Source organism: Trachurus trachurus, assembly GCF_905171665.1.
Source record: "Trachurus trachurus genome assembly, chromosome: 8".
NCBI lineage: Eukaryota > Metazoa > Chordata > Actinopteri > Carangiformes > Carangidae > Trachurus > Trachurus trachurus.
In genome coordinates this window covers 31,281,546-31,304,953 of record NC_139905.1, presented here as the reverse complement: position 1 = coordinate 31,304,953, position 23,408 = coordinate 31,281,546, and the positions used below count along the sequence as shown (strand labels likewise).

Below are 23,408 nucleotides of genomic sequence, written 5' to 3'. Positions count from 1 at the left end.
TATAAGGAATTGACAATCTTTCCTTTTTTATTGGAGGAAATTAAAAGGTCTGCAGTTGTGAGTGTCAGTCAATAACTATGGCAATAATATACATTTTACTGCTATTGATTGTCAACTTCGTTTTGACCTGTTTTTCTATGGTCTTGCTAATGATATTGACTTATCATTTTAATTCACCATATTATCATTCTAACGTTATATTTGAGTATTGCTTTATTTTGGGGGGGTGGGCTCCCAGACTCATAACCGATGTTATTTTTGATGGCGCGTGGTAACAGAGCAAAGTTTTGTTAATTGGCGGTTGGTCTGTGACGCAGCGCCTCATCAACCAATCACCTCCCTCCTCCTCCTCTTCCTCTCCTCCTGCTGCTGTTGCTGATGTCACAGCGGCAGCAGCGTCTCAGTCTGAGCCCAGCAGGAGGATGAAGGTGGCCGCCGTCACACAGCTTCTCTCACGGTCCATTTAATCAAGAAAAAAAAAAGAAAAAAACACGACGAAAGCCGACGGCTGTGAAATGGACGGACATGTTTTCCCGGACCAGGAGCAGCTGCTGCAGTTCCTGAGGAGGCTCAAGGAGGTTTTCGACGTGTGCGACGAGGATGCAGACGGCTTCATCCGGGTGGAGCACCTAGTGGACCTCGGTCTTCAGTTCGGTCAAGGAGACGAGGTGAGAGCCATTGAAGGGATAAATAACTCTACACACCTCATTAACACATAGTATGTGTCCTGTAAAATACATTACAGACTGTGGTCGGTCAACCGACGTTTTTTCATACGGTTACTTAGTAACAGGAGGCGACTTCAGAGGCTCGTGGCGACAACAGACAACCTGTCTGACGTGACGTGTTTAATGTCAGGTGTGCTACAGATGCTACAGATGCTAGCCGAGCTGAGCGGCTTCTCACTCAGACATTAGCCAACAGTGTGTGTGTGTGTCTGTTAGCCTCCAGTTTTCACTGTGTCTCCAACGTTTACTGTGGGTTTTCACTGCTATTTAAATGAATGCTGTTTATTAAGCCAGGAGGAGGTGAGGTTTACATATCAAGATCACAACTGTAGAAAATCATTTTTGGGGGTGAACCACTACTATTTACATAAATACATCATTTAAATGTATGTTTTTTGTTTATATCAAGTCTAAAGCACCCTTGGTGATGTGTTTTCTTTTACCCCCTCTTATTGATGTTATATAACAGATGAGAATTGTGGTGGTAGTCTCAGGTGTCTTTATTACATTGCCATTGTCACACTAATGGTCAACAATCATACAAGAACATTCTGTGTTTCAGACATGTCTATCACAGAATAAACACTAGTATTAGATTTTTTTTAATGATGTCTCCATCACATAAAAACATCGCAAAATAGATTTTCCATAGATAGCCCTACAGTAACCCTTGTTTAAAGAATTCCAACTACTTCCTTCCTGTCTGCCAAAGTCCAAAACAAATCGCCATAAAAACTCTTTTATCTCTGCGGCGATTGCTGTTTTGAATTCTTGAAGTATCAACAGTATGAGTATTTATTTATTTAATTATTTATTCACTGGATCATGTGTAGTGTGCTGCTGTTTAGTTTGTATGTGTGTTTGTCTTGTGTGTTGTGTAAGTGTTGGCCACTGCTGCACAGTTAATTGTCCCTTTGGGGATAATAAAGACTGATTGAACTGAATAGAATGTATTCTGTTGATCATGTCATCCTTTACCATTGGCAGCTTAATTACTGCCACGTCTCTGCTCTCAATTTACAAACACATCATGTGAAACATATTATGTGGGGTCCTCCTCCTGTCCTGTATGATCTATTGTGTGACGTTTGGACATGTAGTCTTCTCTGCAGCCTCTGGGGATTTGACTTTTGTATCTAGAGCAGTGGAGCCTTGTGAAGAAGATGTTTCAAGATGAGCAATCAGAGTTAAATAAATCACATCAAATGCAACCGAGTGAAATGACGTCACTGTCCGTGTCTTCCACAATGAATACTTATTTTGTGAACACATATGGAAAGACCTGAAGATGGCAATTCATAAACACTTCTGATTCTCCCCCAGGTCAAGCTGCCCAATACAGACTAGGCTGAATGCTCAATGGTCTCTCAGTGTAAAGGGATGTCCAGTACTATGGTTCAGGACCATGGAGAGCGTGCTACCAGCCCCAGGTTGAGCACCAGCTGTGGTACTGAACCTTTAGCTAGCATGGGTGCCAGTGTTGTCGTAGTAGCCCACATGTTAAAACACTTCCCTGTCCAGGTTATCACACTGCTCCAATCAATGAATTCTCCACAGAGTGAGACTTCTTGTTAAAAGCTGTAGATGCATACGGGCCATTTCATTGTCAGGGGCGACTGAACATTTCGATAGGCCTGATTCACCGTGTGTGTGTCGTAAATGTCATGGCGTGTATGGCGACATTGTCTCCACATCGTCTGTTGTGAAACCCAACTGTCTGAGACTTAGAGGTAAACAACAACAGTTTTAGAGGATGCAGTTTTGACCAACAGTTTTAAAGGTGATAGCTACAAGTTTAATTCCTCCTGGCCAGTAGGTGTAGACTGCCTGCTCTCGCTCCAACCTTCCGTTTTACTGTTTGCCAGTTACAGCAGTAGACACATGACATCAACGTTCTAATGCTGCTGCCACAGAGATCATTCCATGCCGACGTTGCCAATGTAACCAGATGTAAATATTTATATATTTCGGACCCGCCAAAATTATTTATATACTATTTTTTAAAAATTCAGTAAAATTAATACTTTTATTCTGCCCTCTAGACTTCTGTGGATGCATTATTTTTGAAAAATGTATTCTTTTGATGAAAAAGTTGTAGCTATAACCTTTAACATTACTGATAAAACAACTGTGTGTAAAAAAAAATAAGTACATAATTGAGCACATTTTTTGTAGTAAACAGACTAGGGCTGCAACTAACGATTATTTTCATTATAGATTAATCTGTCGATTAGTTGTATGGTCAATAAAATGTAAAAAAGTTGAAAAATATCAATGTTTCTCAAACCACAACATGACGTCCTCAAATGTCTTGTTTTGTCCACAAACCAAAGAGAGACTCAGTTTATTGTTATAAAGGAACAAAGAAACCAGAAATATTCACATTTTAGAAGCTGAAATCAGAGAATTTGGACTTTTTTCCTAAAAACTACTCAAACCAATTATTCAATTATCAGAATAGTTATTATATATTATATAGAACCCATCATAGTACGCGTACACAGAGTGCTTCACATTAAAAAAGACATTCAATCACACAAACAGTATGAAACACATTTGGAACTTAATGGATTAATTGTTGCAGCTCTAAATAGACTCAATTGTGCACTTGGTTTCTTTTTGTACCTGTGAGGATAACTGTGTTTGGTTGTAGCAGGTTATTTGGAGGCTGCTGTGCTGAAACACACACTGAGCACACAGTGGACAAATGGCAGTAGCAGAGGAGGCGGGTTAAGTCCTGGATGCACTGATCATTCCTGACATAAATGATATCTTAACAGTGGGAGTGGATTTTCTTTGAAGCTGTCATGGCGGCTGAGCACCAGCCCAACATCACTAAAAATAACTCCCCCGTACTAAGAGGAAGCTGCTGCTTCATCTTCCTCCTCCCCTTCTCCTCTCATCTCCGAGTTCTTTGTCGCCATGGCGATGAAAGCTTCATGGGGAGCGAAGGAGCTGATTGGAGGGGTATTAAGAAATAAACTGATGGGCCTAGCATCTCCAAACTGCCTGTGAGCCCTGTATGTGCTGTAAACATTGTTCAATCCAATGAGGCATTCAGGGACATCGGTTTCTTTGATGGTTGGTTTATTGCAGTTTCAGATTGCAACATAACCTCCTTATTCTTCATGTGTATCTTGCTCCTACACTATTCACACACACACACACACACACACTGGGGATTACAGTAGAAATGCAATATTTATGAGAGCACGCATAGAGCATTTTATACAGAGGCTTGTTCTTTCTGTATTTCTTCAGTATTATTTGTGCTGGGAAAACACTGTTTTGTTTACCGACCATCATTTGTTTTTCACAAAGGAACAGTGTTATGTTCATTGAATAACGTATTATGTAACATTACACATGAAGCAAATACTCAGAACTACATTCGCTTTTAAAGTCATTCTGCCGAGTATTTACGTATTTACCCCAAAAACAACTCTGTCCCATAACGTTCCATTATTATTTCATAGTGTGGTGAATGTGCAGGGTTAGGGAAACATAGAAATACCACATGCCACTAGGGCTGACCCAAACATTTTGTTTTTTTGTTCGTTGCCATGGTAATCGATCATGAAAGTCCGTGATCGATTTTTTTTTTGTTTTGTTCCTTTTTTCCTTTTTGACACCTATTCTCATCGGTAATTGTTACATTAAAATGATTAGGCTACTTGGCATCCTGGAAACCTGCCTGGTTTTGGAGATATGCAGTGTTTGTTTGCCATTACTTTCATTATTCCCGCTACGATCGCGTACCCCCCCCCCTTTTACGGTCGTCGTCCTCGCCGCCGCCGCGGTGTACTTTGGTGTACAAAGCCTGGTGGGTATACCGCAGGTGCTGATACATAAGGTGCGTTCACACTGGACCTTTTATTTTTGTCGCTCGTATCGCTCCGAAAAAAACGCTCTGTCACTCAGCTGCATTCGCTCGTCAATTTGGCACAGAACCACAGACTCGCATTTTCACTTTGATGACGTCATGCCCACTGCCATGTGTCTCTGTTTACACCGGCACCACCGGGATCACGGCAGCCAATCAGCGCTGAGCGACGAGCGACTGACGGACGGAGAGTTGGGATTTCTCATCTCGAGCGACAGAGCGAAAAAACGCTCCGTCGCTGTCGCTCGGAGCCCCAGCGTTTTTTCGCCTGGGCGATTAAACACTCAATCGCTCGTTTGCAATTGACTTAACATGTAAACTCGTCGCTCGTTCGAAAAACAAAAGGTCCGGTGTGAACGCAGCTTTAGACGTATTTCCTCCTCTGGCTGCTGCTTTTTTGCGGCATGTCTTACCGGCTGGCGAGCCGTCGCCGACTTAATACGTTTGTTTGGAGGAAAGTCTTCCTCTGCCATACTTTACCACTCACGCACGTCACACACAGTTGTTGTGTAACTTTGTTTTCGTGACGATTTTTAGGAATCTATACGATTAATTAACCATGGCGTTTAATACCGCGATTAATCGTGAAATCAAGTAATCATGACATCCATAATCACAATATATCATATCGTTGACCCTGTGTCATCGTGATACGTACCATATCACTGGATTCTGGCCAATACACACCTAGTGGTACAGTGGTTAGCAGTGCCACCTTGCAGCAACAAGGTTCTGGGTTCCAATCCCAGATCTGGGGTCTGCATGGGTTCTATCTGGGTTACTTGGGGTTCTCTGGCTCCATTCACAGGTCAACAACATGCACACTAGGTTAACTGGTGACTCTTGTCACGTGCCATAGGTGAGGTTGTTTTGCCCTGTGATTGGCCCACAACCTGTCATGGTGCACCCCTCCCTCACCTAATGTCTATATCGCTATTAGTTATTTTGTGACTATCTGTGACTTTGTTGTCCTGCAGGTGAAGGCACTGACCAGACATCTGGATCCTAATGGCCATGGGAAAATCAACTTCAAAGACTTTTGCCATGGAGTGTTTGCAATCAAAGGTGAGAAAGTAGATGTTTGCTGAATTCCAGACTTTCTTCATGTGAGCAATGAGCTTTTGAAGAACTGTAACTTTAGGTACATTTTGGCGAGACAGCCAAGCTATTTCTATCTCTCTCTGATGTTTGTATGAAGCCAAGTTACTGGTTCCTGGCTGTTCTCCGTGGTGTCTTCTCATGTCTCTAACTCCTGTCAATAAAGCATTTGGTAACTGCAGATAATCTCCCCCTGCACTTCTCTGAAAGGTCACAGTCTTCATCCAACACAAATAAAGGAGTCCTTGATGAAGTGAAACATTAATTCAAGCTGATTTCACCCCCCTCCCTCCAGACCACTGACTAGGAACTGTCATAGATGGATTTGATACACGGTAAATCTGTTTCTCTCCAGGCTGTGAGGAGATATTGAAGATGGGCGTGGGTCCTCGCGGCGCTCCCTCCAACCAGCCCTCTGTTACTGACAACGGTTACATTTACCAGGTACAGTCCTTTCACTGCCCCCTGCTTTTTGGGGTTCAACTTAATTAGCATGCAAAAGGCAAGTCATTAGTATAGACTCATCAAGTAAATCTGTTTGAGTGTGACATACTGAATTATGTCATTCTTTCAAAATTTTACCCTGTGTTTATTTAATTTTTTTTTTTTTTGCCTCAAGTACAAGATCGAACCTGACAGGATGTTTATAAATGTGTGTGTGTTAGTGAATATGACCAATATCAAAAGGAAACTGAACCAAATCCAAAACATCAAGTTATCAGTATATAAACGTAAGATTATAGACCAAGACATAGACTGATTCATAAAAAGGGAAAAATTATATTCAATTTCAATTCAATTTATTTAAAGTGGGACAATGCAAGTTCATGAACGAAACAAAATCGTAAACAAGCCGGATTGTAGCCACAGGCTAATTTCCATCCGCTGTCCCATACATAGATGTTCCCTGGTACAAAAAATACAATAAATAAAAACAAAAGCATGTTATAAAATAGCAGCAGTCAGTTTACAGTACAATAGATAATAATACAGATTCAGACAGTACAAAAGTGCAACCGTGTCATGATAAAGTGCTTACAATCATCAAAGTGCTTAGAAGGTCCTGGGAGTAATATCTAATTGAGCTGTGTTATAATATCCCAGAATTCACTGCAGGTACATTTGATTAAAATGCAATGATGGTTTTATTAAATTTGCCAAGTGAACGCAGTCTAGGCGAATCGCAGCTGCGCCACGCCAGCGGGGCGTGTCAAGGCGCATTTTGCTAGATTGGTGGACAGCGCAGTCCGATGCAGGCCGGCGCAGGCACTCCCCTTGTCCCTCCTACCGGCACAAACGGGGGGAGGAGAGTGGGAAAGGAGGAGGAGAGAAAGGCGTGAAGTGGGATTAACACAGCCGATTCAGATCTTCACCAATCAAATGAGCTCCTCTCTTCACCTTTAACTGCGCCGCGGGCGATGCGCACTGCAAGTTTGTCATTTTATACTTGGACATGGACGGAGGAGACAGCGACGCCAGAGGCCGAACCTCTCCCCGGAGGAAACAGCTGTTTTGGTCCGGAGGTCCGAGCTCAGAGTTGCCGAATAATGAGTTTACTAATATCCTTAATTAGGTTTGACCTGATACACTGAGAACCGCTGCCCAGTGTAAGAAACAACAACTAATAAACTAATAAAGAAACTCACATTTAGTATTTAAACCCTGTGTAAGACAGATGAGAGGTGTACACTAATCACAACATAAACAAACACCATGGTAACAGGGATGAAACCAGGAGCATCTCAGCGTAAAGGACGCGCTCTCTCTCTCTCTCTCTCTCTCTCTGTCTGTCCGTCTCTTTTTTTTTTTTCTCTCTGTGATAGAGATGCTGAGTATAGGCTATATACTGACTATCTGATACCGAGGCTGTTGTGGTGGGCTAAGAGAGATGATGATTTGTGTTTTGTTTTTCATTACGGCTGCGTGACGACGCGGTCGCTCGCCCGCTAATAAATTAATAAGTAAATAAATAAATAAAGCGGATCATCACAACAGCACAGTGCGTATTTCAACACGGCGGCGACATGCAGTCATCCTCCTCCCTCAGTCCTGCTGTTGGGACATCAGCAGCTGCTTTTTAGTCCCAGTTCGTCCCTGCTGTGTTAATTCAGGTGGAGTTTCCATTACGCGTGCCGACAGCCTTTGATCTCTGCTTTGATCTGACGTCAGATGTGACGGGACAATCTGTATAGATATAAATTCACGTGTTGATTCCATTAGTTGCATTAAATAGTGGTTATTGTGGATATTTATTGCATTGAAATGTGCCTGGAACTGTGGAAACCTGCCTGTGAGGTCTTGGTGACGTGTGTGCACTGCGCTCTGGGCAGTCAAACTGCGCTTCGCCCTGCGCTGAGAGTAGACCTGGTTTGAGGTGGCGAGCTTTCAGCGCAACCTCGGTGGGGCATTTTCGCACGAAACTTCCACTGCGCCAAGCTGAATCTGTGACACCTCCCCCTGCTGCGCGGCCACACCCATCTCAGCGCAGCGCGATCTACAAATCTGCCAAACTGACCTTGCGCTAGCCTGCGCTGGTCCAAACTTGCACTGCGCCGGCTGCGCTACCTTGCGCCACCTGCGCTGCGCCACCAAACTAGGGCTCATGAGGTGATACAGATGATATCCACTTTTTTAATGTTGCTGTGTTTACTATTTTTTGTTTTTCCTAAAGATAACTTTACTTCTTTTTTTTTCTTGGGGATTTTTACCTTTTTTTTTTTAATCGATAGTGTAGTAGTAGAGAGAAACAGGAAATGGGGAGGCAGAGAGAGGGTGAATGACATGCAGCAAAGGGCCGCCCGAGTCGGGATTCAGTACAGGTCTGGCTGCGGCGAGGACTGTAGCCTCTACACATGGGGCACCTGTTCTACCAACTGAGCTGAACGTTCTCCAGCATGACCAGTAGAAGTGAGTGATAAAAACTTCAAAACATGAATATGTCATACGCCATATTAACTCTGTGTTTGTTGCAGTGCATGGCTCCTCGTGTCCGTTAGAGATCATCCTAGTTGAACAGTTGCTTAGCAACAAAAGAGCATGCAAGAGAGCTGCCGTACTGATAATAAATGATCAAACAGAATATCGTTGCAGTCGTTCTTTTAAATGCTCTCCACAGCAGTTAGTGATGCAGTCGCTAAACTGGTGACTCTGCAGGATCTAAAGTAACTTCACCACAGGTCCAGTTCAGCTGAAGTTTAGCTGCAGCTCAGATGAACCTGCGCTTGTGTCGTCACAGCAGGTTTCACTGCACAGCTGGGTTTTCTAACCTGGAGAGGCCGGGTTCAGCCGAGGCTGTTCTGCTCTGACACAACAACAGCCCCAAGGATTCATGGGAACAAAATGATCTTCACATTATTCACACAATGTGTCATTTCATTAAAAAATGTGAATATGCATCATATTCAATGTGTTTGTTGCAGTGCATGATGGCTCATGTCTGCTAGAGTCAGTCCAACTGAACAGTTGCTTGGCAACAAGAGAGCCATGGTGGCACGGGCAGGGAACCCCGCTCACACGGAGAGCAGGAGGCACGTGAAGTGGGTGATCTGACTCTGAGCTCCATCAGCTGATAAGTGGTGTTGGTCCATGTGGAGGATGAGACGACATCACATGAGTCAGGTGTCAAACTGAGCACTGTTGATGTAGAAACTCAGTCTGTCAGTCAAACATCTTTTTATATGAACAAAGCATCTCTGCTTTTGAGTGATGCAGCATAAATAAGCGACAGTACGTTAACACGACTTCATCAGTTCGCCCACTACTCACACTCACACTCAGCCAGTCATGTTTCAGTTTAAAAAAAAGAAATGCACACAGCACTCTTCACAAAAACCCTGAACTGACAGTGGGTGGAGGACTATGTGAAATGTCTGTCCATGTGCTGTGTGCATTTGTTAAAGGGAACATATTATGGAAATATAACTTTTTGAAGGCTCTTAAACATATATTTATATATAAAGAATCTGTAATGTGCAGGCTCCCTAGGTTGAAATCCTTATGGTTTTACAAGCTGTTCCCTCAGGTGTTTTCCAGTGAGTAACTAGGACTCGAATTTGCATAACCCCACCCCTACCTGGTACCAGTAGAAGGGGCGGGGCAAGCAGTGGTTCATTTGCATTTAAAGGGACAGACACTGAAAGCAGCTGTTGTGAACAGGGCTGTTTAGAGAGGATGAAAAGAGCTGTGATGTTTGATCCTTGGGGGATTTTGACCAAAGCATGTCACAGACATGTCTTTAAGACACCTGGGAACTATTTTAATTTGTGGAAAGGGGGCAGAATATGTCTCCTTTAACATACTATTATTTTATTTCCTGGTACAGAACGGCGAGGCCAGGCTGAGCCCTCCGATCATCATGTGTACCCGGTCCTACCCAGAATGCAATGTGTACAGGGAGGGTTGCGCTGCCGATGGGGAGTGTGATATGGACAGCAGCGCCGAAAACACCAACGGCTCCGACTCGACACGGAAAGACAGGTCAGTCACACGTGTTGCTGCTGATCTTCAGCTGTGAGGATGTGCTCGTCGCTGTTGAGCCTGGTGTGTTGATGTTCCTGTGACATCCTGTGCAGGGAGGAGCAGTTCGAGGACTATGGTGAGGGGGAGGATGTGGAGTTCATTCCCAGCAGCCCTTGCCCTGAAGATGACAACCGGACAAATGGCTTCTCAGACCTGGGCTCCTCGCTGCCCTCTAGGTTTGTAGTCGGACTTGAAGCACACTCTTTCCCAGCAGGCCTTTTTAGTGGAAGATCCTTGTTTCCTTTCTACTCAGCTTTTCAGTTCATAGCATTCACACACAGAAGTGTAGAAGAGAAGGAGGGGGGTTTGAAGGCTAGTTTGAGTTTAAGACCTTGGAAGTGAGGACATTTTTACCAGTCCTCAAAGCAAAAGGACTCTTTCAATATTCAGTGTTTGATTTTAGGGTTTAGTTGAGGGTAGGCTCGACATTGGACGTTAGGGGCAAGGACAGAAGTCACAGGACGTGTTCCAGAACCAGACCCACACATTTTCCTTTTTTTAACTGGACAAACTTGTCAATAACAATCTATAGATTATTGAGATTTTATACAAACTGTGACAGCGCAGCTTTTATAGCCTCTGCGGCACTGATCACATGATTCTACTTCTAACCAATCCTTGTGACTTGGGTCAGTCACTGAGATACACACATGAAGAGATGGTGGAGAAGTAGTTCAGTTGTGTGTGTATTGAGGATTTATTATAAAATGGTTGCGTCTCACCTTTAAGTTACTGAGGTGAGATTTACTTTATAAACCTCTCTGGGTTTTTTAATCTCACCTGCACATCCTGTTTACTGTAATTTATTTATTCTGCTTGCTTGATTATAATTTTGTGCAAATTGATAATAAATAAGTTTCCCATTGCAGCATAATAGGAAGATCAAGCCACACAGTGCTGCATGTGATAATACTGAGTACTCATGGATCACCTGAGCTGTTATGATCTCAACAATCATAAAAACAAAAACCTGAAGACTTGTCTCACTGCATTACATGTTACACTTCTTTTAATATTTCAGCACAGTTCTATTTTTTTTAAATATTGTGTTATCCTTTGTATTTGCAGTGCTGGGCAGACGCCTCAGAAGATGCGTCAGCTGTATAACAGCGAGCTCCTGGACATCTACTGTTCTCAGTGCTGCAAGAAAGTCAATCTACTCAATGACCTGGAGGCTCGACTTAGAAACCTAAAAGCCAACAGGTAGAGAACACACGCACACACACACACACACACACACACACACACACACACACACACACACACACACACACACACACACACACACACACACACACACACACACACAGACCATCCAAACCCCACACTTGTTCATTCTGCACTCATATCAGCCTGAGCTGTTGCTATAGCAATCACATCCCAATGTGGTGCGGTGACTGGTTGGAGGGAACAAAGAAAATTATTTTTGGTGATAAAGGGAACACATCAGATCAGAGGTTTTTAAAGGGATATTTCAACATTTTGGCATATTCGCCTATTGCCATAATCCCTATAGTTTTAGGAGTAGGTTCATTACCTTTAATTGTCGGTGCAAGTTATTTTTAGACCGGCGGAGCAGAGACGCGAGCTGCACGGTATTTCCATGTTTCCCTCATCAAACTAAATACACAATCCAACAACTCCAAAAGCTCTCGTGGACAAGTTGTGACCTGCACATTCACCACGCTATGAGATAATAACGTGTTTACGTAATTATGTAACATTACGACACATAAAGCAAATACTCTGAACTACTTACTTTTGAAATCACTCAGCCCAGCAGCCGTGTTGGGAATATATAGTACCAGTTACGTATTTGCCTCGAAAACAACTCCACCTCATAACGCGTCTCTGCCCTGCCGATCTCAAAACAGCTTGCACCGACAATTAAAGGTAATGAACCTACTCCTAAAACTATAGGGATTATGGCAATAGGCAAATTTGCCAAAATGTTGAACTATCCCTTTAAGATGCTAATAATAGTGCTAATGGGCCCAGAGCCAAAACGTTGAAGCAGCCAGCAGTCCAGTCACAGTGCTGGTAATAACAGCAGAGGTGAACAGGTGGGTTGTTAAACATATACACTGTGTGTGACTCAGTGTCTCTCTTGTTTCAGCCCTAATAGAAAGATTTCCAGCACAGCCTTTGGACGGTGAGTGACCTTCTCACTACTGACACTACAAATCAAATGCCTGCATTCACTCAACTCTCTGTATTTGCATAGTAAGAGGGAAGAGCTAATCATTTGTGACAGACCACAGCGATGCGCTCAGCATTTAGCTGCGTGCTGAACAGAGCTGTGTAATGGAGGTACGCCTGCTCAAACTGACACATCCTGCATGTCCTCTCCTCCCTGCAGTCAGCTGTTCCAGGCCAACCACAGCGTGTTTGGTTCCAGTCAAGGCAGCAGCACCGAGGATCTGTTCACAGACAGCATCGACTCCTGTGACCTGGACATCACAGAGAAGGTACAAACACACACACACACGAAACAACCCATACTACCACACAGTCCTGTTCCCCTCATAACAAAACAAAGCAAAAACAAAAACGTTTCACATGAAAAATCTTAACAGTTAAATGAAAAGATCAGTGTCATATTACATGTATGTTAATTCTGCCTTTAAACCAGGGGCCTCCAACATGTTGCCTGTGAGCTCCCAGTTGTTTTTAAGAAGCTTGGCCAGAGGTTCAGAGAATATAGACTGCACCATTAACGTAACACATCTTCACTCTGTAAATCAAATAAACTAAATCCCGAACACAGACAGACCTCCAGACTTTGTAAACAGGGAATATAATGCCATAGTTACAGTAAGTTAAAGGTCCAGTGTGTAAAATGGGGGGAAAACGGTGACAGCTAGCGTTCAGATTCCAGATAGCAGCACTCACTCGCTCGCGCTCACCCCTCCCGTCGGCAAAGTGACGGTGGCCTCCGAGGACAAAAAACGTGTTTACTACGACTGGGAGTACTTCAGGAGTGTGGAGCGATGAGGTGAAGATCTAAACCATTTTACCCTATGTCTGCTGTTTCCTCCTCCTTCTTCTTTCCTTCTGCCTTCTTCTTCTTTGGTTTATTTATGAAGGTGAAACTCGTGAAACGCGCTCTCTGGCTGGCTGGATTTTTCCGTTCGGGCTGCCGTAGAAACATGGCGGCGCAAGACTCTCTAAAGCGAGACGCTTGCTATATGTACAGTACAGGCCAAAAGTTTGGACACACTCAATGCATTTCCTTTATTTTCATGACTATTTACATTGTAGATTCTCACTGAAATTCCACTAATGAACCCTGACAAGGCACACCTGACACCTGTGAAGTGAAAACCATTTTCAGGTCAGGTTCACCTCTTGAAGCTCATCAAGAGAATGCCAAGAGTGTGCAAAGCAGTAATCAGAGCAAAGGGTGGCTACTTTGAAGAAACTAGAATTGGTGGAGGGCAGAGATAGAGGAGGAGGAGGAAGAAGGAGAGGAAGAAGAAAAGAAGAAAGAGAAGACAAAGAAGAAAATACATGTTTTCAGTTATTTCACACTTTTTTGTTAATTCCACATGTGTTCATTCATAGTTTTGGTGCCTTCAGTGAGAATAAAGGAAACACATTGAATGAGAAGGTGTGTCCAAACTTTTGGCCTGTACTGTATATATAAAAGAAAGGCAACGAAAACCAAACCAATTTTATTTTATAGCCATAATACACTTGTACAAATATATTCATGGGTAGTATATTCAGATTTTGCCAATAAACCTTGACACTGGACCTTTAAGTGCTGGGCTTTAACTTCAGCCATGATGTATTTCTTCAGCCTGTGTTTGTTCACATTTTTGGAAAATGAGGTGAACTGAATCACCTACTTTCATTTCCTGTTTGTCTGTTCTGTCCTTTTGATGAACCCATAACTGGTCTGGCTGAGCAGCCTCTTTGTCCTCTGATGAGGAAGCAGGTTTATGGCTGATAATTAGTATTGGTGTAGTCATGTCTGTGTTTTTAGGTTTGACTCAATCATGATCTTTTTTTCTTTCTTTTTTTTACAAAAACAATGAAATGAATGTCTAATGTGAGTTTCACATGTTTTTGGTTCATGATGAATTTTCATCAGACATGTGGAGCTCTCAGCCCCTTTTTACTTGTCAAAGTAGTAAAAAAGCTGCTTTGAACAGAGCAGACTGTGGAGTCATTGTTGTGATGTTGCTTCAGTCATATGTAGGTCAACAGTCGTCTGTCAGTGCATTGTACTGGAGATGTGTTATGAAGCCAGGCTCCTGGTTTGTGCATACTGTATTATTCAGCTGATGCTCAGTAGGGTGTGTCCATGAAGTAAAGACATGTAAGATGTGATCAGATCTACTTTATTGTCCCATTTGGAAATGGGACATTTTGGAAATTTGTCTTGGGCATGAATACATACATTATGACACAACAGGAATGACAACAACAAAACAGTAAACAGTAACCACAAGAAGTTAAATACAGCAGCAAGAACAATGGGCATACATTGGTGCTTAATGCATTATCAAGTGCATATTATAGGATGTAATGCATTATCAAGTGCGTATTATATAATGTAATGCATTATCACGTGCATATAAATAGTTTGTAAGATAATTCAAAGGAAGTAGTAATTAAAATAGTTGCATTAAAGATGAACTAATAAAAGAAGAAATGTACTCTCATATGCTGGGGCTTTTCTGCACATCAGTCTTCTTTGTTCTTGCTCATTAGTTTCCATCTTAAAAATGTCTGAGCTGTAACAAAATGTAAAAGAAATGATGATGAGAAATGAATGTAGACAGTCTGTGTTGTCAGCCCTTTAAACTGACAAGAACCGATAAGCCTGTCATCTCAACACCCGGAAGCCAGCTGAACCTTCGTCTCCTTGTGGAGCGGACAGATACGAGGAGTGTGTGTGTGTGTGTGTGTGTGTGTGTGTGTGTGAGTGTGTGTGTGTGTGTGTGTGTGTGTGTGTGTGTGTGTGTGTGTGTGTGTGTGTGTGTGTGTGTGTGTGTGTGTGTGTGTGTGTGTGTGTGTGTGTGTGTGTGTGTGTGTGACAGAAGCTGCTCCGTTCCTCTCTGAGTCAGCTGCATCTTGTAGGATGAGGTAAAAGCCTGGTTGTCTCCTTCAGGTCAGTTATCTGGAGAAGAAGGTGACAGAGCTGGAGAGTGACAGTTTGGCCAACGGCGACCTCAAGTCTAAACTCAAACAGGAAAACACACAGCTAGTCCACAGGTAGGAACACACACACACACACACACGCACACACACACACACACACATACACACACTGAGTCCTCATTTTATTCATTGTTCTTCTATTTTGGGTTAAAGGGATAGTTCACCCAAAATTGAAATGTCACTCATTATCTACTCACCCTCATGTGGACTAAGGGCTGGGAGAAGTTTCAGAGTCCTCCGTGGCTTCTCTGAGTTACAGGGGGTCTCGGCGTAGCAGTGCATGTCCATATAACGGTTGCAAATGGATACCAACTGTCTTTGTAACAAAAAGACACACCAAAAAACATCCAAATACCTCCATGCTGCTCGTATGTAATGTCCATCTTGTATTGAAGCCCCGAAATGCGAAATTGCCCGGAAAAAAATTAAATAAGGCTATATTTCAAGCTTGTTCTGTAGCGGAAGCTCCTCTTCCCAGTTCGTCCAAATTTGATGAACCGGGGAGAGGAGCTTCGAGAAGCTTACATTTTGGGTGAACTATCCCTTTAACAGTAGTCAGTTTTACTCTTACAACATTATGTAACAATAACACATTTTCAGATGTGAAATAATAGATTTATTCTGTAAATTGTCCAAATCCACATTTTCACATTTACCACTCAGGTAAGAGCTGTGAATGTGTGACCTTGACTGCGTTTGACACATTCACATTAGGTTATAATAAACACAGCATGTGTTTACAGTGTAATGCATGTTTTCCTGTGTGCATCCCAGGGTCCATGAACTGGAGGAGCAGGTGAAGGATGCAGAGACGAGGGCGGATCAGAGTCTGGAGGACGAGTCCAAGAGGCACCGAGAGGTTTACACCAAGATGGAGAGAGACAGGAACACAGAGATGGACCTGCTCTGTAACAGGTAACCTCATCACACAAACACTGACTGTTTGTTACCTTTAATTGTCGGTGCAAGCTATTTTTAGAACGGCGGAGCAGAGCCGTGAGCTGCTCAGGGCTACGCTACGGAGGCTAATGGGATTTCTTGGTTTCCCTCATCAAACTCATCAAATACACAATCCAACAACTCCACAATGCTCTGGTGGACAAGATGTGACCTGCACATTCACCACGCTATGAGATAATAATGGAACGTTTTCGAGGTCAATTCATGCAAAACCTCTGATACGCGTTCCCGTGGCGCACGCAACTCAATTCTAAAAGTGTGAGGAACAAAAAGAAAATATCTTGTGGATCCCGCTATTACTGTAAAGCAACTGGAAAAACAACAGAGATTGAAATGACTTCCTCAGGAACAGGTCATCATGAGTAGCTTGAGGTTCCACAACAAATTTGCTGCTGCGTACTTGAATTTCCTCTCAGATATCAGTTGCCTCGATATCGCAAATATCGAGTCAAAATATCTATATCACTCCTGACTGACAAAGGCTAAACATGCCTTCAGTTTTGTAAGAAAATTAAAATATCAAAACAGTAAATATCAAAAACTAAATACATTCATAAGCCAGAATGTCAATTTCATTTCATTTTATTTGAATATCCGGCCCCCAAGGTGTCTGTCGAGAAGAATCTGGCCCTTCGACAAATGACATAGGTGACCCCTGCTCTAAAGGTCTTGGGAAATGTTTGACCACAGGACAGTGTGTGTGTGTGTGTGTGTGATGGAAGAAATATACTCAGTATGGAATTGTAATGCAGGGTTCATTTCCAGGTCTGGAAAAGTATGGAAAATGGAAACTATTGTACTATGGAAATGTAATTATCTTAATATTTATCTGGGTTTGGTAATATCTGACGTTATTTGGGTTAATCATTTTGCTGTTGTCCATAGCTACAATCTCCTGGAAATTATTTGGTTACATAATGACATACCAAATCAGAATAATGAAAACAAATGATTAATTGCTTTATTTATTTACATTTGAAATTTAAAATGTGTAGGAACTCTGGTAATGTGACAACATGAAACCTGCTTGGGCGTTTCCCCTCTCTCACTCTGTCCTGTGGTTGTAGCTGCATTCAGAAACAATAACTACAGATGGAAGCACATGAAGTGGCTCAGACAAGTAACAGCCCTGGCTTTAATGTCCTTCTCCGGGACTCTTATTAAATTCACTTTTTGTTGCTTTGAGCTCTGTTTTCCTTCAGGATCAAATTTAATTTCCCAATTTTTGCAAATGAGTCCAAAAGAAACCATTCATGATGATGAACAGTAAACACAAGTGATGCTGACAAATGCACCAACTGGAGTCACACAGCTGTGATTTAGACATTTGGTTTATGTCATGCTTTTAAGGAGATAAATAAAGAGATATATATTCTGTATTGTTCTACACACAGCCTAAAAACGTTGCAATATTATTTATAGGCTGTATCACCCAGCTCTAATCACAGGTCATTTATTCCACAGACGCCAACAAAAGGATGAAAGTAGCAACATTCCTCATAATTTAAACTTTGACAGGGCCACACAACCGATTCTTTCTTCTCTAATAGCAGTGGCTGTTTGTGGTAATTAAGATGTGTTTTCCTCTCTGCTGCTGCTGAAGCTGTGAATGTGTCTTTTGTGTTGTTTTGATGAGAGCAGACAGCCTTCAGTCCCAGACAGACGCTGCAACAGCAAACCAGTAGATTGAGGACTTGACATGTTCATCTGTGTTAGATGTTATCACCGCTTTGTGTGTGTGTGTGTTTGTGGGTGTGTGTGCACAGGTTACAGCTGTTGGAAGAAGAAAATGGAGAGATGAAGACAAACGTGTGCAGACTCAAATCTCAGACTGAAAAACTGGACCAGGTGAGTGTGTGTGTGTGTGTCACAGGAAAAGTAATAACACATTTCCTGGAAAAAATGGAGAAGCTCAATGACAAAGCAAAACAGTTCACTGATTGGAAAAGGAAAAGCAACTTGAAAAAGGAAATGGAAATTAAAGAGGAAACATATTAATCTCATCCAATTTTTAAAAAGCATTTTCAAATTGTTTTTCAAATTCTATTATTTATTCATGGATTCATAAATGCTTAATCTGGGGTGCTCTGTGCTTGAGTGGTTAGAGCACGTCCCAGATGGGCGGAGTCTGCCCTCCAGACGACCTTCCTGCATGTCATTCCCCCAGTTTCTCTCTCTGTGTTCCTGACTTCACCTTCCTCAACAAATAAAAGCATAAAATGCCCCAAAAAATAACTTATAAATAGATTGATTAGACATAAAACAGCGGCTGGCTGAGGTTTTTATGTTTATGTATTTTATTTGATATGGACATCACAAATACATTGAGACTGTTCCAGTGGACAGACCAGATGCTTTGCTTGGGTGTTAGCACACTGCTAATTTTCAACACCAGCCCATAGGCAGCTATTCTAAAAACACAGAGCATATTATCAACAGTATAAGATAAAACTAAGTGCATGATCACAACAGTAATATTCTGGAAATACAGAGCATATGATCAGCAAAAGGAAATAAAACAAGGTTCATGATTGCAACAGTAATATGCTAACACAGAGCACAAGATCAGCGAGAGGAGATGAAGCAAACAGAAATCATGATCGCAGCAGTAATATTAGTAACAATGAGAAAGTCTGTATTTATACATGTGAGCATTGTTGTTTGCTTTTAACCATGCTGTTAGTCCTCTGTTAAAGGGACAACGAGGAGTTTTGGAAAAGCGAAGTGTTTTCACACTACATTTATGAGCCTCCGCGCGCACCATGAAATTCTTTGACCGGCGCAAGACAGACTCATGTTTTCATTCATCAAGAATTGAAGTCAGAGGTTGGAAGACGATCACATACCGTCGTTGTTCCGACCATAAACGGCGATTCGGCGGCGTTATTCTCATGACTCGCCACGAAACCGAAAGTAAAAAACGCTGGTCGGCTCGACCAGCATCTCCACCACCACTAATAATAACAAAATAACGATAGAGACAAAACTATATATTTATTGAAAATGGAGCCATTAACAAGTGTGGGTAACGTAGATTCATCCACATTAATATGAGACTTTTTTATAACCAAATAGAAACTCCTCGTTGTCCCTTTAAATTAGTTTGTATCAGTCTCCAGTTTCAGGTGAGTGGGTAAAGTGTTCCATATTAACCCCTTTTATTGAGAAGGCAGACTGTCCAAATGATGTTGTACACTTGGGAACAATGCAGCCGCCATTGTAGGAGGCTCGTGTGTTTACTTGGCTTGAGCTCCAGCCTCTTTTTATCAGTGCAGAAAACAGGGGTGATACACAGTTATGAAGACATTTAAAAACCAGTCTGACAGTAAATTATGACGTTTTCAAATGCTAGAAGGTTGTGTTTTCTCAGGATGCCACAGTGGTGCCATCTCATTGGTTTTTGATCCATAAGTTTTATTGCTTGCTTATATATTGCTACTATGGGTTATAGAGTGACTTGAGAAGCTTGTGACCATGACGTGATGCAATATGACAAGTGAGAGAGAATCATAGCATGCATAGGGTTGTGCAGCGTCTCATGACAGGTCTCTTTGGATAAAATGAAAACAGTTGAGGTTTGGTTTAACCTTCTTGCAGATGTAATGTACTTGTTTATCAAGTTTTACGTTTTTGTCTAGTATAATCCCCAGGTATTTGACCTCATTCACCACAGTAATTATCAACAGATCGATCTGTTCACAGGTTTATTGCGAATAGAAAGTGAGGAGGGAATTCTTAACCTGCTTGTCAAATGTTCCCTGTGCAGGAGAAGCAGAGGATGACGGACAAGTTGGAGGACACCAGTCTGAGGCTGAAAGACGAGATGGACATCTACCGGAAGATCATGGACAAGCTGTGGCAGAACCGCCACGACTTTCAGAAGGAGAAAGAGGCCATGCAGGAGGTAAGAGACGACTCCAGACACCAGATAAACTACAGGGAGCGTGTTTAGGAGTTAGTGATTTCATCTGATCTCGTCCCTGCAGCTGATCGACGACCTGCGCCGCGAGCTGGACTATCTGCAGCTGTTCAAGCTGGAGATGGAGCATCCGGGGAAAGGCAAGGGTCTGTCTGAGTACAACGCCAGGACCAGAGAGATTGAAATGGAGCATGAGGTCAAGAGACTGAAACAGGTTCGTACACACACCACTGATACCAGTGTCTGTCAGACAACAACTTGTCATACAACTGAACCTGCAATACAAGACAGTACTGTACCCCTCTGAGGTCGGAGCCGTCATATACCATGGCGGGGGTATTGTTTTAATCTTTTGCGTCTATCTCTGGAACGCCGAATGATAGCGTCCCAGAAGGTCCTGCCTGAGACATCTGTGTCCAATAGGAGACTCCTTCCCCATCACAGGCTGGGCCAAAGTCCTATAGGAGACCCGTGAGCCTTCACATGATTTTTTGTTCTTTCTTTTCTTTTCCTTTTCTGATCATGTAGCTTTTTCTACAGTCATATGACACCACTGAAAGCCCAAAGCATCGAAGTACTGAGGTTTTACAAGCAATACACAAGGAGACCAGGCGAGAGAAATACAGAAGAGAATGCCATAGACTCTGAAGGGTTGAATAAAGATACTGTATGCTTGAGGTGACTGAGGTCGCCATTAAGTTCAGTTTAATTTTATTTTTGCGCTGAAAAATGTTCAGGACATATTGATGTTGGGGTTAGAAAATCAATTGTCTTCTGCTCTAAGATGGTAGTTTCCTCCTGTACAGCTGAACAAGTGTAATTTCCTGTTAAGGCCACACTTTTAGTGAGTGATTCCTGTGTTTTATCCTGGTGTGTTAATAAGTTACATGATATGACATCAGTGCGTAGACTGGTGTACTCAGAGATACCTAATACTGCATTCTCAGCACTATCAGGGGCATTTCTGATACTAATAGCTGTGCAGGGGCAACTGAGAAGAGCAAAAAAGAATCCCACAAAACACATTCACTTGATTGATGTGATGTATTCAGATTTTAATATGAAGATGGTTCTTTTGAGACCATCAGGACACATTAAGTCATGTTTTGCAGGTTTGAAGTTAATCCAGTTTCTTGTTTCACAGACAGAAGTGGAAGAAGGATGAGCTGTGATATAGTTAGACAGGTGTGCATTCACTAACCCAGATCATCACTGTATGTCAGTAATAATCTGGGTCATTTGAGAGGGTCAAATTTTGTATTACACAAATTAGTAATTAATTTAGTTAAAGGGGAATTCCGGTTTTTTGACACCTGGACCTTATTTATAGGTGTAATTATGCTCATATGCTCACACAGACAACTTGTAGTGCAGCTTGGAGGCCTTCGGACGTTATAAAGTAGTAGAAGAATAAAGTCCTCTGGAGCGAAGTGAGCACTGCAGACCCGATGACTCGCCCGCCTCAATTCTTCCACTTCAATATTCGTATCCATTTTGAGCGCAACAAGCCAGAGCTTTAGTAACTCCGGGTAGTCCAAAGGAAGCCTGTGGAAGCTGAACTTTGACGAACTAGTCATTTTGTTTGGACAAAGTGGAAATACACAATGGCGAACCATGTTTGTAGCAGTGCAGCCGAGTGTAAAACAGCATGGACTAACAGCTGAGTTTTTGCGGCGCATGTCTATGACGTCATCAAAAGTTTGTTTGAAAAAATCCCCGGGTAACGACAACAAGGTAGCTGAGCTGACATGATGATAACTCTGGCCATTCATGACAAAATGTAGGTGAAATGAGCGAGTTTGGCAGCAGACAATGTCCTATGTAGAGGCTGCATTGCCGTGGCCCCCGTGCGCTGCGGTCATGATCGGTTGGATCTAAATAACGTCCGAAGGCCGCCAAGCTGCACTACAAGTGTCTGTGTGAGTATATGAGCATAATTACACCTAGAAATAAGGTCCAGGTGTCAAAAAAAAAATTCCCCTTTAAAGCCATTAAATGTTTATAACTCACATATTTCCTCCTTGTTCAAACAAGACTGTTTACCACCAGTGCACAGTGTGTGTTAGCACCACCACAACTCAGAGGAAACGTTCTCTGTTCCCTCCCACAGGAGAACCACAAGCTGAGGGACCAGAACGACGACCTGAATGCTCAGATCCTCAGCCTGAGCTTGTACGAGGCCAAGAACCTGTTTGCCTGCCACACCAAGGCCCAGTGCCTGGCGGCTGAGATCGACAACGCCTCTAGAGACGAGGTCAGTCCCCCGGCCGGCGGCTGGATGACATGTGTCCATGTGTCCATGTGTCCATGTGTCCATGTGTCCGTGTGTGTCTGATGGATTTCTCTCTGTGTCCCGTCAGCTGGTGGACGCTCTGAAGGAGCAGGAGGAGATCAACCTGCGTCTGAGGCAGTACATGGACAAAATCATTCTGGCCATTCTCGACCACAACCCGTCCATTCTGGAGATCAAAAGCTAAATGCTCCACACACACACACACACACGCACACACGCACACACGCACACTCACACACGCACAAAATCCACTGTTTATTCTACATCAGTGGTTTCCAACCTTTTTGTCTTCTAAACCCTTTGAGCTGTTAGAACCCCCTCATGCACTTTTAGTATCTAACAACAACAGGTTATTTAATGAAAATGATTCAATGACTCCCCTTGAATACAAAACACTTTGTTTTATCTTGTTTGTCTTTGATAGTTTAGATTCAGTGAGGTAACGTACCCCTCTCTCCGTGTCAGTTTGGTGAAAGCCTCTTCATACACCAGTGAGCCATCAGCCTGGTCCTCACCAGTGTCTGCCACTTCTTTTTATTTGGGCAAAGAGACTGGCCACTGCTCATTGAGAAATGTTTACTTCCTGGTCTGTTGGAAATATCACTTTTAGAAGGCTCTTTAACATATATTTGGGTGTTTGTCTTGCCTTCTGGCCCCCAAAATGTGAGAATTGACAAAAAATAATTTGCATTTAAAGGGACAGGCACTGAACCCAGCCGTTCTGATGAAAGGGTTCATATCTTTTGCTGTTTTTAAGCGTTCATTCTGAATCATTAGTCATTTGATTTAAAGTTTAGTTAGTAGTTTAATTAATTTTCCAAGACTTAAAGGGATACTTCA

General features: G+C 42.6%; 1 protein-coding gene across 1 annotated transcript; it reads left to right on the top strand.

Moving 5' to 3' along the window:
* Positions 1–515: 515 nt before the first annotated feature.
* Positions 516–23,202, top strand: rab11fip4a (RAB11 family interacting protein 4 (class II) a; the record flags this gene model as incomplete). Its single annotated transcript, XM_083978077.1, has 15 exons — positions 516–668; positions 5,589–5,676; positions 6,065–6,153; positions 10,031–10,218; positions 10,281–10,403; positions 11,296–11,430; positions 12,344–12,379; positions 12,587–12,695; positions 15,347–15,450; positions 16,171–16,311; positions 18,123–18,204; positions 20,123–20,260; positions 20,343–20,489; positions 22,386–22,529; positions 22,636–23,202. The coding sequence occupies 15 exons, from the start codon at positions 516–518 to the stop codon at positions 22,750–22,752; spliced, it is 1,794 nt and encodes a 597-aa protein (XP_083834203.1). The 3' UTR covers positions 22,753–23,202.
* Between the last annotated feature and the right edge of the window lie 206 nt (positions 23,203–23,408).